Raw genomic sequence first — 17429 nt, 5'->3', positions numbered from 1 at the left:
TTGTTTGTTTGTTTGTTTGTTTTTTAATTTTTTTATTTGGTCTTTTTAGTTATACATGACAGTAGAATGTATTTTGACATCGTACATACATGGAGTGTAAGTTCCCATACTTGTGGCTGTACAAGTTAAAATGTGGAGTTATACCATTCATGTATTCATATATGAACATAGGAAAGTTATGTCCAATTCATTCTACTGTCTTTTCTCTATTCCCATTCACCTTCCCTTCCCTTCATTCCCCTTTGTCTATCCCAGTGAACTCCTATCCCCACCTCCCACTTATTGTAAGTTAGCGTATGCATATCAGAGAGAATATTCTGAGGCCAGCTAAGTTTGACACAAAAATCTTGACAAAAACAGTACAAAAAAGTAAATTACATGTTCTACATGAACATACATGTAAAAATTTCAACAAAATATTAGCCAACTGTATGTATTTGGTGATACTTAAAAAGACATGACCAAAATGTGTGTATTCTAGGAAACTTAACAAAAGAAACAGAAGAAAAATAATACATCAATTAAAGCAGAAAAATGTCTCTGAAAACTTAATCATTCTTGGATTAAAAAAAATGATTGTAGCTTAACAAAGAAGGAAACTTTTTAATCACATAAAAGGTTTCTACAAAACAACTCAGTAGCACAATTCCTATTTAATGATAAAATACTGAAAATGAGACAAAGGTCATCATTTCTATCAATCATTATTTAAGGTTCTACTCAATGCAGAAAGAAAAATAAGTGATGCATAACGTTAAGAAAGGGGAAAATATCTGAACATGATATTTTTTCTATAGAAACTCCAAAATAATTCATGTTCCAATTATGACAATTAATAAATGAGGATTATAGAATTACTGGAAACAAAGCTAATATATAAGAATTGATTATCTTTCTATATATTAATCAAAAATTTTGTAATTACCATTTATAGGAGCAAAGAATAAGGTATAAGTCTAACAAAAGATGTGTAAAACCTCTATACAGAAAACTATAAAACATTATTGATAGAAAAATACATAAAAAGTAAATAATGTGGCCAAATGTATTTTCCAGAAGAAAGTGCTGATATGAAGTTTGGGTGTCACAGGTTTACTGTGGGTCAACAAACAATCTATGAAATAAGGAGAAGAATGATGAACTGGACAAAGGAAGAATTTGAACTGCAATGCAAGCCCCACAAAACCTGGGCTAATCATGCAGGGAGCTCTAAAATGAATTTTGTCCACATCACAAAGACCTTTAATACCCTTCTGCCCACCTACCACACTCTGCTTGGTCCCTGGATGTGGGTTGCCCTGGAAAGAGTTGACTTAACATGAAAGCAGTTCTCTGCAGAAAATGGAGAAACTGAAGATGGTCACAGCCAGCAGGAGGCTGTCTGCTGTCTATAATACCCAAAATCGAGTAGTAAATCCATCTGTGAAGACAGATTTGAGCAGCCCATCTCACATTTCCCATAAAAGTTCATGGATTAAAGCTCTCAATATTGTCATGATGTCAGTTTTCCTCGAATTGATCTAAATATTCAACACAATACCAATTAAAATCGCAATAGGTATTTAACAGCTTTTACTGTGGTAAAATATAACATAAATGTACCATTAGTGACATTTAGTTGTTTCATAATGTTGTATAGCCACTATTGACTTGCAGAATATTTTCTTCACTCCAAAAGGAAACCCTATATCCATTAATCAGTTGTTTCCCCATTCTTCCTTGTTTACAGGCCCTGGCAACAACTAGTTTTTCTCTTCATTAATATTCTCTATTTTATCAGACATCTCCATGTATCATTTTCCTTTGCCTACTCCTTCCCAACTTTTGAGTCTTCCTGTTCTTGCTTTGTCTGTTATCCCTTAGTTGCAGGTAGTATATGAGTAAATACTGGATGTGGGACTGTGTGAAAATGCTGAAACAAAGGCAAGACTCTTGAAGGTCCCTCGGGAACTGCCAGGTAGATAATAAATCACAACTACAGTTTTTGTGAACCATCTCTGTATTTTGAATCCTGGTTCTCGTAAGCTACTCCAGAAATTTGGGCCTTTTGTTTTCCTGGCTGCTGCCAAGTTGGAGAATGGGGACCTTAGATGGGTAAGCAAAAAACACCTCAATGTTTGTTTTGTTTTTAGTACTGAGGATTGAATCCAGGGGTTCTTTACCCTTTATCTCTGAGCTATATCCCCAGTGCTTTTTTTTTGTTTGTTTGTTTTGTTTTTAGTACTGAGGATTGAATCCAGGGGTTCTTTACCCTTTATCTCTGAGCTATATCCCCAGTGCTTTTTTTTTGTTTGTTTGTTTTTGTTTTTGTTTTTGAGACAGGGTGCTCCTTAAGTTGTGAAGGCTGTCCCCAAACTTGTGATCCTTCTGCCTCAGCCTCCCAAGTATCTGGGATTACAGACATGTGCCACTGCTCAGCCTGGAATGCTTTCTTAACAAGATTTGGTGACCTTTACTTTCATCAGAAAAGGCCCCCTTTAAGTTTTTAAATTATTTGATTTCAGAGTTCTGAAATCTAATTCAATCCTCAGCACCACATAAAAATAAATAAATAAAATAAAGGTACTGTGTCCAACTACAACTAAAAAATAAATATTTAAATTTAGATTTCAGAGTTCTGATAAGGTTGATTCTGACAGTTGCTCTTAGAGTCCCTATTTCATCATTGTCACTCTGCTAATAGACTACAGTAGGAGGCTAGAGATTGATAAATTAAAAAGTTTACATGAAAATATAAGACATCTAAGAATAATCTGGAGGAGTCTTCTCAAAGAAGAATTATAAGATTGGAGAACTCTATCATAGAATAGACTTGTTATAAAGCTATTGTAGTTAAGACCAGAATAGAAAAATAGAACAATTGGACAGAGTAGAAAACTCAGGAACAAATAAATACATAAACTACCTCTTGATTTATTATAAAACTGGCATTGTAAAAAGTCAAAGTTTTACTAATTCTGCCCCTCTCTCCTAACTTCATTGTGTACACATAAGATTTACCATCTTACCCATTTTAAGTGTGATATTAAATACATTCATAGTGTTGTACAGCTATCACTGTCATCATCTTCATAATTCTTTTCATCTTGAAACAACGTTGAATGAATAAATGCATACCCCAAAGCGTACTATGAAATTCTATTCATATGTAGTTCAAAAATGGGAAACTAAAGTGTGATGTCAGATTAGTGCTCACTTTTTAGAAGGAAGCGTTGGCAGTAATTTTCAGGGCATCTGAAGGAGGCAATTTGGAGTATGAAAACATTGATCTGGGTGATGATTCATTTAACTATATACTTTATGAAGTTTCTACATGTACATAATATTTCAATAAAAGGGTTTAATAAAACAAGTATGCACATACTGAATTGATAAAGTATTCATATATTTTAAGGAAAAAGATAAGGTGTTATAATAAATAAATAATGTCCTTACCTCTTTAGGATTAATATATTTTACTATCTGATGCGGTTCTCCTTGTCTTCTTAAATTAATCAGACTTTTAAAGTGTTGAAATACAGCAACATTCTAAAGGTTCAAACATAAGAATTTGTAATTTGCTGTTTGCCTAATTAGGGCAAAAATAAAAACTATAAATACAGATTTTATGAACTTAAGTTGGATTTTTGGAAATATTATCCACTCAGGGTTAGCTTTGATAAGCCAGGTAATGTTGGCATTATTCTCATAAAGAGTTTTACCCTTAAATTTACAATTGCATCACCATGAGCTGTAAATAAAATAGCCAAAACTTTGGTTAGTCACCTCTGTTTACTCTTCAGAGTAATCTAAGAGAAAAACAAAATGTAGTTGACTGGTTAAGAAAACTGAATACAGCATAATATTATCTGTATTCAACTCTTATACTTACTAAGACAAGGACCCAGGACAAGCTGCTTAACATCTACTGTGCTCAGTTTCTTCATGTATACAATGGGAATGAAAGTGATTATTTCACAAAGCAATGATGATGAATAAATGTGTTAATATTGTAAAGCACCTAGAATAGTTCCTGGCACAGGAAAGAGCCCAGTAAACATTAAGTTATTAACACTACAGAATCCCCCTTACTCCCAAAGTAATTCCCCTGATTTACAAAACCATCTGCTTTTCCCATTTGTGCAAATTTACTCAACCAACCCCATGTAATTCTTCTATCTTGGAAAACTATTTCTTGGGTAATCCTCCCCTCATATCTTGTCCACCTGAAAACCCCTTAGCAATTCTTGGTAAACTCCCTGCCTCCCCTATTTGTTTATGTTAAGTTACATAAAATAAATTTAAAGTGAAGTAATACATAGTATCAACATAACAGTATGAAGCCCTATTGCAATTGTTTATGGACAATGGAGAAGCCCATGTCCAAACAATTAGTATTCTTTCTGAAAGGAATACATAGCTCCACCAAGTAAAATGCCAAAATGGGTAAACAAGAAAATTTAATTATGGCTCAAAATCTGACTAGTATCTTAAAAATATGTAGATTACTATATTATAGCTATCTACTAATGCATAACTTAATATAAGCACAATTGCTAATGACCTACTGCCTTCAGAAATAAAGGTTTGGATCAATTCCCAGATAAGGAGCCACAACCAGCTCAGGCACTTCCTAAAGAAAAGGAAATATGGGGGCTGGGGTTTTGGCTCAGTGGTAGAGTGCTCACCCAGCATGTGCGAGGCCCTGGGTTTGATCCTCAGCACCACATAAAAATAAATAAATAAAATAAAGGTATTGTGTCCAACTACAACTAAAAATTAAATATTTTTTAAAAGAAAAGGAAATATGGAGTGGTGAGCAGAAGAATAAAGTTAAAAATATCATAATCACTTTCAGAAACTAATATTTATCAGCATTTCCTTTTTATATTTATATATAAATATTAACCAATTTTTTTTCTTTCTTTTCTCTCTTGCCCATCTCCTTACAACTGAATGTAAGGTATGCCAATGATGATGGTATGGTTATCAGAATAATGCTCACCCCAAAGATGCTCAATCCTAATCCCAGGAATCTGAAAGTAAGTTATATGAAAAGGAGCAATTAATATTGCATTAGTGCCTGGCATGGTGGCACATGCCTGTAATCTCAGAGGCTAGAGAGGTTGAGACAGGAGGATCACAAGTTCAAGGCCAGGCTCAGCAACTAAGTGAGACCCTGTCTATTAAAAAAAATTGAAGATGACTGTAATGTGGGAAGATTAGACTGATAGGCAGACTTTAATCATAAGGGTCTGTGTAAGTGAAAGCAGGGAGGAAGAAGAGTCAGTGTCAGAGTGATGTGAAAAAAAATTGACAAAGTCATTGCTGGATTTGAAGATGGAGGAGGAACATGTGCTAGGATATAAGAACCATTAGAAGCTGTAAAGGGCAAGAAAACAATTTCTTCCTTAGAGCCTCCAGAAAGCAGACAGTCTTAATGACGTATTGATTTTAGCCCAGTTAAAATGTTCAGACTTTTTACCTCCAGAAATGTAAGAAAAAAATTTTCCACTTTTTTATTGGTGCAATGTAGTTGAGATAATTATGGGATTTGTTATTACATATTTGTACATGTATACAATATGACGATATAATTTGGCCAATATCACTTCTTCCCTCCCTTGCCACCTCCTATCCCTTGGTCCCTTTTCCTCTAAATCCATTGGATTTTCATGAGATTCGTCCCCACCTTTCTTTTCCTTTTTCCTCTCTAGCCTCCACATATAAAACATATGACCCTTGAACTTCTGAATTTGACTTATTTCACTCAACATAATGGTCTCTAGTTCCATCCATCTTCATGCAAATGACAATTTCATTTTTCTTTGTGACTGAATAAAACTCCATTATACATTCATAGAAAACATTATCTTTTTCCATTCATCCATCTATGAACACCTAGGTATTGTGAGTTGTGTGACTATAAACATGGGTATGCATGTATCACTATAGTGTGCTGACTTTTAATTCTTCAGGATAAATATAGCTGGTCATACGGTGGTTCCATGCCTAGTCTTTTGAGGAACCTCCATACTGATTTCTATAGTGGTTGTATTAATTTACAATCCCACCAGCAGTGTAAAAGTATTCCTTTTCTGCACATCCTCTCCAGCATTTATTAGTGTTTATATTTTTGATGACTGCCATTCTGACTGGAATATGATGAAATCTCAATGTAGTTTTGATTTGCATTTCCTAAATGATAAGGATGCTAAACATTTTTTCATATATTTGTTGGCTGCGTATATTTCTTCTTTTGAGAAGTGTCTGTTTAATTCATTTTCTTGTTTGTTAATTGGGGTGATGGTTGGTGTAAAGTTTGAGTTCTGTTAATCCTCTGTCAGAAGAATAGGTAGCAATGATTTTCTCCCATTCTTTAGGTTCTCTTTTCACATGTTTGATTTGCTGTGCAGAAGCTTTTTAATTTGATATCATTCCATTTTTTAATTTTTGGCATTATTTCCTGAGATTTAGGAGAGCTTTGTATTTTAAAGCACTAGGTTTGTGACAATTTTTGCAGCAGTAATAAGAAATTAATATGTCTTTAACCTTACATCTAGTATTGAATTTATAAGATACCATAGGAAGAGTATGCTCTTCAAAAACAGGAAGAAAAATGATCCAAAATGGATAAAGTTTCTTTTGGGAAGGGGGTGAATATGTTTTGGCTTATGTGAGGGTTGCTTCATGTTATGAATTAAATTATAAAATTTAATCATTTTAATGTTGACTTTACTTAGAAGTTACAAATGGCCAATAAACACATGAAAAATACTTGGCATCACTCGTCATCAGGAAAGGCAAATCAAAACCACTCTGGGAGGCTGTGGCTCAGTAGTGGAGTACTTGCATCACATGTGTGAGGCACTAGGTTCAAATTCTTAGCACAACACATAAAAATAAAGATTTTTAATACAACACTGAGATTCTACTTAACATCAACTAAAATGGCTATTATAAAAATAAAACAGAATAATAAACAGAAAATAAAAAGTATTGGTAAGGATGTATGTGGAGAGCGGTGACAGTGATTGGGAGACCAGTGTCTGAGACTGGTGTCCCTGATGACTTCATGGAGGTGGTATGCTTGGTACCTGGGAAAGTTTCTGTGCAAAGATGCAGGATGCCCTACATGGGGAGGCTCTGTGCTAGAGTCTGATTAGCCTCAGCCTTGCTCTCAGGCACTCAGCTCCTTGGAATCAAGAAATTCCCTCTCTAAGACAACCACAATGTTTCACCAGCTCCCTGCTGCTGAACCTGCCCATATAATAGTAACTTTTAATAATGGACTTTCTTGAGAGCTATATATGCTCCTAACATTGCACTTTGCAACTGTAGAATGTAACTGAGGAATAAGCTGCATTATGTTGCTAACTCTGTAACTTTCATGAATACAAAGAATAATGCTTACATAGTCTTTAAACTGATTAATGAGACATATAATAAAGATTGCTGGTGTAATTCTTCAGACCTGCTTCTCTATCAGAGAGCAGCATTCTACACAATCCCAGCTATTTATTTCACAATCTGAGTTCATGAATCTTATTTCTTCCAATCTCCCATTGCCCGTAGCCAAAAACTGCTAGTTTAACTGTGCTGGTTACAGCAGATGTACAGAAATTGGAAACTAAATGAGAACAACTAAGAACAGAGCAGGGAGGAAGAGCAGGAAGAAAAGATCAACGTTAAACAGATACATTAGGTGGGAGGGAAAGGGAGAGAAAAGGGAAATTGCATGGTAATGGAGGGAGACCCTCATTGTTATACGAAATTTCACATAAGAGGTTGTGAGGGGAACGGGAAAATAAACAAGGAGAGAAATGAATTACAGTAGATGGGGTAGAGAGAGAAGATGGGAGGGGAGGGGAGGGGGGATAGTAGAGGATAGGAAAGGTAGCAGAATACAACAGTTACTAATAGGGCATTATGTAAAAATGTGGATGTGTAACCGATGTGATTCTGCAATCTGTATATGGGGTAAAATTGGGAGTTTATAACCAACTTGAATCTAATGTATGAAACATGATATGTCAAGAGCTTTGTAATGTTTTGAACAACGAATAAAAAAACAAAAAAAGAATAAATAAATAAATAAATTGGATCAGAAGAGAGTTACTAGCTACTTGGCTAGAACATAGGTTAAAAAAAAGAAAGAAAGAAATGTAAAATAGTACAGCAACTATGGAAAGCAGTTTGGTGGTTCCCTCACAAAGTTTAACTTAGTATTATAATTTGACACAGAAATTTGAATTTTAGATATATACCCAAAAGGATTTTTTAAAAAAAGATAGGGCAGAGGGGTAGGAGGGGGCATGGGGTTAGAAATGATGGTGGAATGTGATGGACATCATTATCCAAAGTACATGTATAAAGACACGAATTGGTATGAATATACTTTGTATACAACCAGAGATATGAAAATTTGTAATTTGCTCTATATGTGTAATATGAATTATAATGCATTACACTGTAATATATAAATAAAAGAAATTAATTTTAAAAATACATATAATTGTACCTTGATATCATTGTAACTTTGGACACAATATAGCAACTAACAGGGTGTCCTTTGAAATGAAAAAAAAAAAGGTTTATTGAGAAGATCAGCCTTGAAATGAATCAATAAGACCAATACTTCATCATTACTATAGTAAAAATATTTTACTAAAATTTTTGTCTTAAATATGAAGAAACAGAATTTATAACTAAATGGATTTCATCACATTGACATTTTCCTCCTTTGTACTTTTTGGCTCTTACAAATAAAATTTCCTTGAGCAATCAAAAAAAAGTGCTCAAACAGATACTTGAATATGAATTTTCATAGCAGCATCATTCACAGTAGCTCAAAACTAGAAATAGCCCAAATGACCATTAACAAATGAATGGATAAACAAAATATGCTATGTGCACACCCAGCAATTTTATTCAGCCTTAAAGACAAATGAAATTCTGATACATGCTATAAATTGGATGAACCCTGAAAACTTGATTAAATAAACCAAACACATAAAACCCCAAACTTACTTATATGAGGTACCTAAAATAGGAAATTAATAAAGACAAAGTAGAATAGAAGTTACCCAGGCAGGTCTGGAGAATAAGACAGTGTTAGTAAGACAGTATTATTTAATGGTGTAAGAAGTTCTGTTTGGGATGGTAAAAAAGTACTGAATATGGATGGTGAGGATGGGTGTACAACACCATCAATACATTTTATATGCCTAAAATGGCTAAAATTGTAAATTTTATGTTATATATACTTTAGCAAAATAAAAATAAGCACTACTTAAAACAAGAATAAAAATATGTTCCTAATGTTTCAAACCAAAATATAAGTGAATTATGTAACAACAGAACAAAGGGGAAGGGCATAACTTGTTGAGATTTTTATATTAACTGGAAAGTACTAATTTATGGCAGACACTAATTAATCAAGGGCAAATAGTAGGGAAACGCACTAAAAGAATATGTAACTATTCTAAAGATCTATTAAGGTATAGCAAACTAGTGGTGGTGTTAAACAACCATCGTTTAATTACACTCACAATATGGGCCATGGTTATGGGTTATACTGGTAGGGCATAGTACCAGGACTCTTTTTTTTTTTAAAAGAGCATTATAGTTATACATAGTGGTTGGGTTCATTTTGACAAAATTATACATGCATGGAATTTGATTTCAATTCCTGTTTCTTCCCTCCCTCTTGATCTTCTATTCTACTGATCTTCCCTATATCTTTATGGTATTTGATCCCCCTTCTTTCCCTTATTTTTCTCTTACTTCCACATGAGAGAAAACATTCAACCTTTGATTTTTTGACTAATTTCACTTAGCATTATGTTCTCCATTTCCATCCATTTACCAGCTAAGGCCACAATTCCATGCATGTACATTTTTATATATAATTTTACTTGTTGATGGGCCTTTATTTTATTTACTTATATGTGGTGCTGAGGATCGACCCAGTGCCTCACACATGCTAGACAAGTGCTCTAACACTGAGCTATAACCCCAGCCCAATTTAATCCTTCTTTATGGTTGAATAAAACTCCATTGGGTACATATACTACATTTTCTTGATCCATTCATCCACTGACAGGCATCTGGGTTGACTTATCATCTGGGTTGATAAGTATTGATCTTATATCCTGCTGCTTTGCTAAAATCATTTATCAGCTCGAGAAGTCTTCTGGTAGAGTTTTTTGGCTCTTCTAGATATAGGATCATATCATCAGCAAAAGGGGAAAATAAGTTGTCAGACTATTTTTATCCCTTAATTACCTTCTTTTCACTGATTTCTCTAGCTAGAGTTTTGAAAACTATATTGAATAGAAGTAATAATAATGGACATCTTTGTCTTGTTCCTAATTTTAGAGGAACTGCTTTCGGATTTTCTCCATTCAGTATAATATTAGCTTTGGAGTTGCCATTTACAGTCTTTATAATATTGAGGTAAGTTCCCTCTATCAGTAGGACAGTCTTTTCTGACTTCCACAGGAACAGACTTCAGCTATGATGACTGAAGCACCTGAAAATGACTGGGATGACTCAACTGGGGCCCTAGGTCGGTGTCCACAATTCTAGCTGTCAAGGTACTTCTCTTGGTTTTTTGCCAACTTACATTTGCTAAAGATGGAATATCAAAGACGTTTTTTTCACTTATCTGATAACTGAGCTGAAATAGTTGATACAGCTGGTAATGGCCAATCATTCATCTCTGTAGCCAGCCTTTCTCTGAGACAGCTTGGGCTTCCCTTCAAGCATGGCAGTTTCTGGTCAGTTGTTTATCTTACATGGTCGTCTTTATCCAGATTGAAGATTCAGGACAGAGACGTTAACACTGCAATGCTTTTGTGAAATAGACTCAAGAGGTCCACTCAGAGGTCCCAGAACATTGTGTTCTCTTTTATTGGTTTTAGCAATAAAGCAAATCACTAAAATAATCCAGATTCATTGGAAAAGATTGTCGTTCACCTCTCCATAGGAGAAACAGCAAACAACTGATAGACATTTTTAATCAACCAAAACAATTAAAAAGTTGATAGAGAAGAACATAATGGGATATTAAAAATGTTTAATAAAAAGAAAGGCAAAATTAGGAGGGGAACATAGGAAGAACACATCAGACAGGAAAAATAAACAGCAAGGTGGTAGCCAAGTAGTACAGTAATTATAATAAATGTTAATGATCTAAACATACTAGTTGAAAGACAAAATTATTTAGGATTAAACAAAATTAGTTACAAATATATTTTGTTTAAAATAGTCTTAACATAGGATATAAAAAGCTTGAAAATGAATTGAAAAAGATACCAGATAAGCACTAACCAAGAAACCATATAAGTCATTAAGCAAGTGACTACATCAGTACAAAATAAAGTTGTTTTTCTGGCAAGATATGTTGTAAAACATATCTATTGAGAAAATCTTTTTTTTTTTGTCCTTCATTCTGTTAATGTGGGCCATTACATTTACTGATTTGCATATATTGAATGACCATTCCACCTGAGGGATAAATTCCATTTGATCATGGTGAATGATTCTTTTCATGTACTGTTGGATATGGTTTGCTAGTATTTTGTTAAGAATTTTTGCATTTATGTTCATCAGTGATATTGTCCTGTAGTTTTCTTATAAAACCTTTGTCTGGTTCTGGAATCAGGATAATGCCGGGCTTGTAAAGTAAGTGTAGAAGTATTTCTCCCTCCTCAATTTTTTGGAAGAGTTTAACTTGTGCTAGTTTTTTTCTAAATGGGGGGTAGATTTAAGCAGTGAAGCCATGAGATCCTGGGGTTTTCTTAAGTAGGAGATTTTATATTCCTGATTCAACTGTCTTTAACATTAGTGGTTTGTTTATAGTTTCTATTTCTTAGTGATTCGGTCTCAGTAGGTTACATGAATCTAGGAATTTCTACCAGGTTATACATTTTGTTGACATAATTTTTCATAGTAGTTTCTTGTGATCCTCTGTAATATAAATCATGTTGTCTCCTCTTTCATTTATGAACATATCTTATTTTCTTGATCTAAACATTTGTCACTTTTGTTCATATTTAAAAAAGTCTATTTCATCGATCTTTTCTATTGTCTTATTTGATTTAATTTATTTCTGCTTTGACCTTTACTATTTCCTCCTTCTACTAACTTCAGGATTATTTGTGTTTCTATACCTAGTATCTTACAAATTATAAGAGCTAGAATGTTAGGTTGTTTGAGATCTTTTGCCTTTTTTTGGCATAGACATTTATTGCTACAAACTTCCCTCTTTGAACTGATTTTAATGTATCCTGTAAGTTTTAGTGTGTTGTGTTTCCATTTCTGATTGTTGAGATATTTCTTAACTTCATTTATAAATCATATAAATAACCAGCCCACAGCTGGCATTATATTCTACATTGAAAAGGTGAGAGTTTCTCCTCTAAGAAAAGAATAAGATAAAGATACTTATTGTCACCACTTGTATTCAATATAGTGCTGAAAATCTTAGCTATAGCAATTAGACAAGAGAAATAAAAAATCCAAATTGGATGGGCTGGGGTTGTGGCTCATCGGTAGAGCACTTGCGTAGCACATGTGAGGCACTGAGTTTGATTCTCAGCACCACATAAATAAATAAAGGTATTGTGTCCATCCACAACTAAAAATATTTTTAAAAATCCAAATTGGAAATATACCAAGTTAAATTGTCTTTATTTGCAGTTGATATGGTTTTATATGTAGAAAACTCTAAAGATTCCATCAGAAAGCATTAGAATAAATGAATTTATTAATGTTGCAGGATACAAAAAAAATCAACATGCAAAAATAGTAGTGTGTAAATATTAGCAATAAACTATCAAAAAAAAAACAAATCAAAAAACAATACCAGTTGTAATAGTTACCAAAAATACTTAGGAATAAATTTAACCAAGGATGTAAAAGACTTGTGTGCCAAAAACTATTTTAGAAGAAAGAAAGAAATTAAAAGATATCCCAGGTTCACAGGATATCATGTAATATCTATGTTATATGGATATCATGAAAATATCAGTATGACTCCAATCCATCATTTGAATTGCTGACTCTAAATTCATATCCTTATTTGGTTTCCATTACAAACCCGTTCCTTCACTGGAACCCCCTTGAAGTGTATCTCGGCAAGTGCTTCTACCCAGCTTCCTCCAATATCATGCTACCTTCTATTTTGGGTTTTTCAGAAGTTAGATAATATTTCTAATCTACTTATGAAATTCCTTCTATCTGTTATGAATTAACCTTCTACATACATCATAGCAATGGGATTGTGGAAGCATAGAAGGTTAAAAAAAATGTGTGCTCAGAATATCAATCCACACACACTTATTTGTTTTTATACTTGGTTTCTCTGCTGTAGCCCCTTTAAGACAAGAATGTATTGTGAAATGCCTGGCAGTGACAGGATTACATAATTATTCAAAGTCACATGGCCAGTTGGGTGTGGGAGAAAAAAGTTGCAAACGATAAAGCTTAAGCCTAGATTGTGAGTCTGCTGACAGACACAAAGAAATATTTTAAAAGAAAATTACTGTTTTAGTGTTGGAAGTCAATATAGTTATGCCCCAGTTTAAGTTTTATGGCTTTCCTAGAAACAAAAGAGGTAAACAATAGAAGCTATTTTACAACATTTGATTAACTGATACAAAGGTGTTTTTACATGCTAGAAACAGAGCCACAAAAAACTTCACATAGAATCACCAGGAAAGATCAAGTATAGCTGCTATTAGAGAGAAAAAGTGAAGTCACTTTAGCTCTTAGCTCTCACCCAATCAGGTAAGCCAACTTGGAATATTCCTCACAACTATGAGACCCACTCTGCCCAAGGAGGAGTACAATAAGTAACTAACACCTTAATCCAAATGCAATATATTATTAAACTACAAGCTCCTCAAGGGTAAATATGTCACAAATCTGATTCCCTAGTCAAAAAAACATTTAGAGGTGAAGGTCAAATAAGCCTATTAGTGATACTTTTACTGATAGCAGCCATTATCAAAGTGCCTAGTTCCATTGAGGAACTTAATATTTGTGAAACTAACAAAATAATTGTGTTTTTCTGAAATTTAAAGTCTGCTTTTAAAGTAAAGAGTAAAACACAAAACCTGAAAAACTAAAAAAACTACTGAATTCTACACTTTACACAGGTTAATTTTATGACATATAAATTATAATCTCAATAAAGATGCTAAATAAACTCACAAGAAATTTTTTCCAGGCCCTCTGAATGACTTCTGCAGCCCTTTCTTTCCTTATAGTTTCTATTTCTTTTTTCCAAGGCATTTGAAAGTCCTAAAAGAAAAAAACAAAGGATTTATTTAAAATCATTTTCTATACTCTACTATGAAACTGACACTAGAATACAGCAGAAATTTAATTGAGTTGTATGAGTGAAAAAATGAAAATGAGATTTGGTATCAAAATATTTATAATAGGGCTGGGCATGTGGCTCAAGTGGTAACACGCTTGCCTGGCATGCTCAGGGCCCTGGATTCGATCCTCAGCACCACATAAAAAAATAAAGATATTGTGTCCACTGAAAACTGAAAAATAAATACTAAAAAGTTCTCTCTTTCTCTCTCTCTCTCTCTCTCTTTAAAAAAAAATATTTAAAATAAAAAGTAGTCACTTATTATTGATTATCTAATATGTTCCAATTTATTATTTCTAATCCCAACAAGGACACTAAATAGCAGAGTTTATTAATATGCTTATAGTAGAGATGAGAAGACTGAACTAAAGGCTTAAGATCAAGTAGTAACAAAGCCAGTGTTGAACTGAACTCCAGTCTGTTGTGGAAGTCCATGGTCTTTACATACTTTCTTGTTTGCTTGAAATAAAGTTCTCTTAATATGCAGAGAAACAGATACATTCCCAAAGTTGGATAGGCTTCTAACCTAGAATTAGAGGTGATAGTAGACTTTTTCAGTATAGCCCTTAACCACATTGACTATTTAATAAATCATACATTATTTTTAAATGAAGCTTTACTATTAAGGAACAAAACAAAATCACTATTTCTAATTCACAATTTTTATTCATACCATAAAGAATTAATAATAAAAATCAGAAAGATATTCTAGTTTTTGACTGTGTTAGTCATATTTTCATCACTGTGAACAAAATACCTGACAAGAACAACTTCGAGGTGTAAAGATTTATTTTAACAAATGGTTTCAGAGGTTTGAGTTTATGGTCAGCCATCTCCATTTCTTTGGGCCTGAGGCAAGGTAGAACATCGTGGTAGAAGGACATGGTAGAGGAAAACTCCTTGGCTCATGCCAGTCAGAAAGCAGAGAGGAAGAAGAAAGGAACCTTTCCAAAGTATATCCCCAGTGCCTACTTTCTCCAACTAGATGCCACCTCTCTGTTGTCCATTCAGCCATCAATAGATTAATTCACTGACAAGGATAAAGCACTCATGATCTGATGATCACTCTCCCAAAGCCCCACTTCTGAACACATGAGACCTTAGGGAACATTCTAGATCCAAAGTATAACAAACTCCCTTAAGAAATGTCAGTAAGCTAAATTCATATTTGTGCTGCTTAAATATTTATTACCCTAACAAGCATCTCCTTCAAAATTAAATAGTTAGATCAAAAATTAAGACTATTCCAGTATTGCTCCAGTGTAATCAAAAGAGTGAGAGAAAGAAGAGCAAGAATTTTCATTTGTGTAGGTTATATAAATTATGTACAAATTTACTCATTTTCACTGTATATATTGAGAAGAGGTATACATAAAATTTACAAGTAACTCATTGCTTTTGGTAGTTTTCTTACACTAAACCATAGAAGGAATGATGATGAAGTTAGAGACTAAAGATGTGGTTTAGATTTAGTTCATGCTGCTATTTTATGTAACCTTGGACAAACAGCTTAACATCTTTAGTCTTCAGTTTCAACATTTGTAAATTCAATAAATTAATTCCAAAGGCTATTTCAGTTTTACAACTTTATGAATTTACATTATAAAGGGCACAATACTCTAATGGTCAAATATAAAGAAAAAGGGTTGCTGCACTGAAGACAGGGAGACATATGAATTTTAAATTCTGCTTAAAATTTAAAAATTTTGAACTGTTGCTTATAAAATGAATAATATGTATTTACAAGTGCCAAAATCCTGATTTAAACATATACACATCTAATATATGCATTGTATTTAGAGGTGCAGAGATCAAACAGAAAAATATCTAAACATATACCATTTACAGAAAAAATGAAAGAAAAACCTCTTTATATATTTTCTTAATCTATTATTCTCTCTGATGTTTGAAATTATTTGAGATTTTAAAACTAAAGATGTTTTTCTGTGTATATTGTCAATTTTTTATAATTGAATTTTTTTTTAAGAGTAAGAAGAAGGTTCTCCATGAGAAGTAATTTGTCTTTTTTTCCTTTCCGTACAAAGAGTCTTTACAATATAGAAGGCATGAGGAGATAGGTTAAGTCTTTGGTCTTTGAAGTAAGTCAGACCAGTGTTTTTTGCTTTTTGAGTTAGGATCTCTCTGTTGCCCACACTGGTCTCAAATTCCTGGGCTTAATCAATTCTCCTGCTTTAGCCTCCTGAGTGCTGGGATTACAGGCTGTACCACCCCTCCAGGGTTTAAAGCAACAAATTCTACCTCTTACTTAGCTGTGTAATCTTGCACAGTTACTTAATTTATTCAAACTTCAGTTTCCTTATTTGTAAAACATGAGGACTCACAGCATTGAATTGTGAAGGTTAAATCAGATAATACAGGTGAAGCATTTAGTACGATTTCTGGCCTACCAAAACCACACAATAAATCACATCCATTATGACAATACAAATTATTTTCCAAAATAATAAATATTCATGTGCATTATTTTGTTTATAAAACTAATGTAACTAGAGCCAGGTGTGGTGGCACGTGCCTGTAATCCCAGCAACTTGAGAGACTGAGACAGGAAAATTGCGAGTTCAAAGCTTCAAAGCCAGCTCAGCGATTTAAGGAGGGCCTCAGCAACTTAGTGAGGCCGTATTTCAAAATAAAAAATTTAAAAGGGTTGGGGTGTTGCTCAGTGGTTAAGTTCCCCTGGGGATTCAATCCTCCATATAAAAACACAACCCCAAACCTCACCAATGTAACTAAATATTTCAAGCACACTTACTTTTTTAAATTTACACATAACTATTAGAACAAATGAGAGTAAAAAATACTATGGGGGGTGGTAAAAGATTTGTTAATTTTGATCAAAGAATACTTTTCTGAAAAATATCCTTTCTAGCCATCAGGTAGAGAAATATAATTTATCTATGTATTATATAACACTTCAGGGGGAAAAAAATCAATGTAATTTTTTTTTTTTGTACCAGGGATTGAACTCAGGGGCACTCAACCACTGAGCCACATCCCAGCCTTATTTTGTATTTTATTTAGAGACAGGGACTCACTGAGTTGC

The 17429-nt window shown here is 33.5% G+C and overlaps 1 protein-coding gene across 1 annotated transcript in view; it reads right to left on the bottom strand.

Annotated features, from left to right (window-relative positions):
- Window positions 1–16803, bottom strand: part of LOC308641668 (protein MFI) — a gene marked incomplete at both ends in the record, with an annotated part of 34864 nt that extends 18061 nt beyond the window's left edge. The window contains 3 exons of the mRNA XM_081280300.1: window positions 3436–3528; window positions 14200–14289; window positions 16777–16803. Coding sequence (XP_081136426.1) covers window positions 3436–3528; window positions 14200–14289; window positions 16777–16803 — 210 coding nt within the window. The remainder of the gene's footprint in view (window positions 1–3435; window positions 3529–14199; window positions 14290–16776) is intronic.
- Window positions 16804–17429: the final 626 nt, after the last annotated feature.

Source organism: Spermophilus citellus (assembly GCF_964194105.1).
Source record: "Spermophilus citellus genome assembly, chromosome: 2".
NCBI classification, from domain to species: Eukaryota; Metazoa; Chordata; class Mammalia; order Rodentia; family Sciuridae; genus Spermophilus; species Spermophilus citellus.
This window is presented reverse-complemented; position numbering and strand designations above follow the sequence as displayed.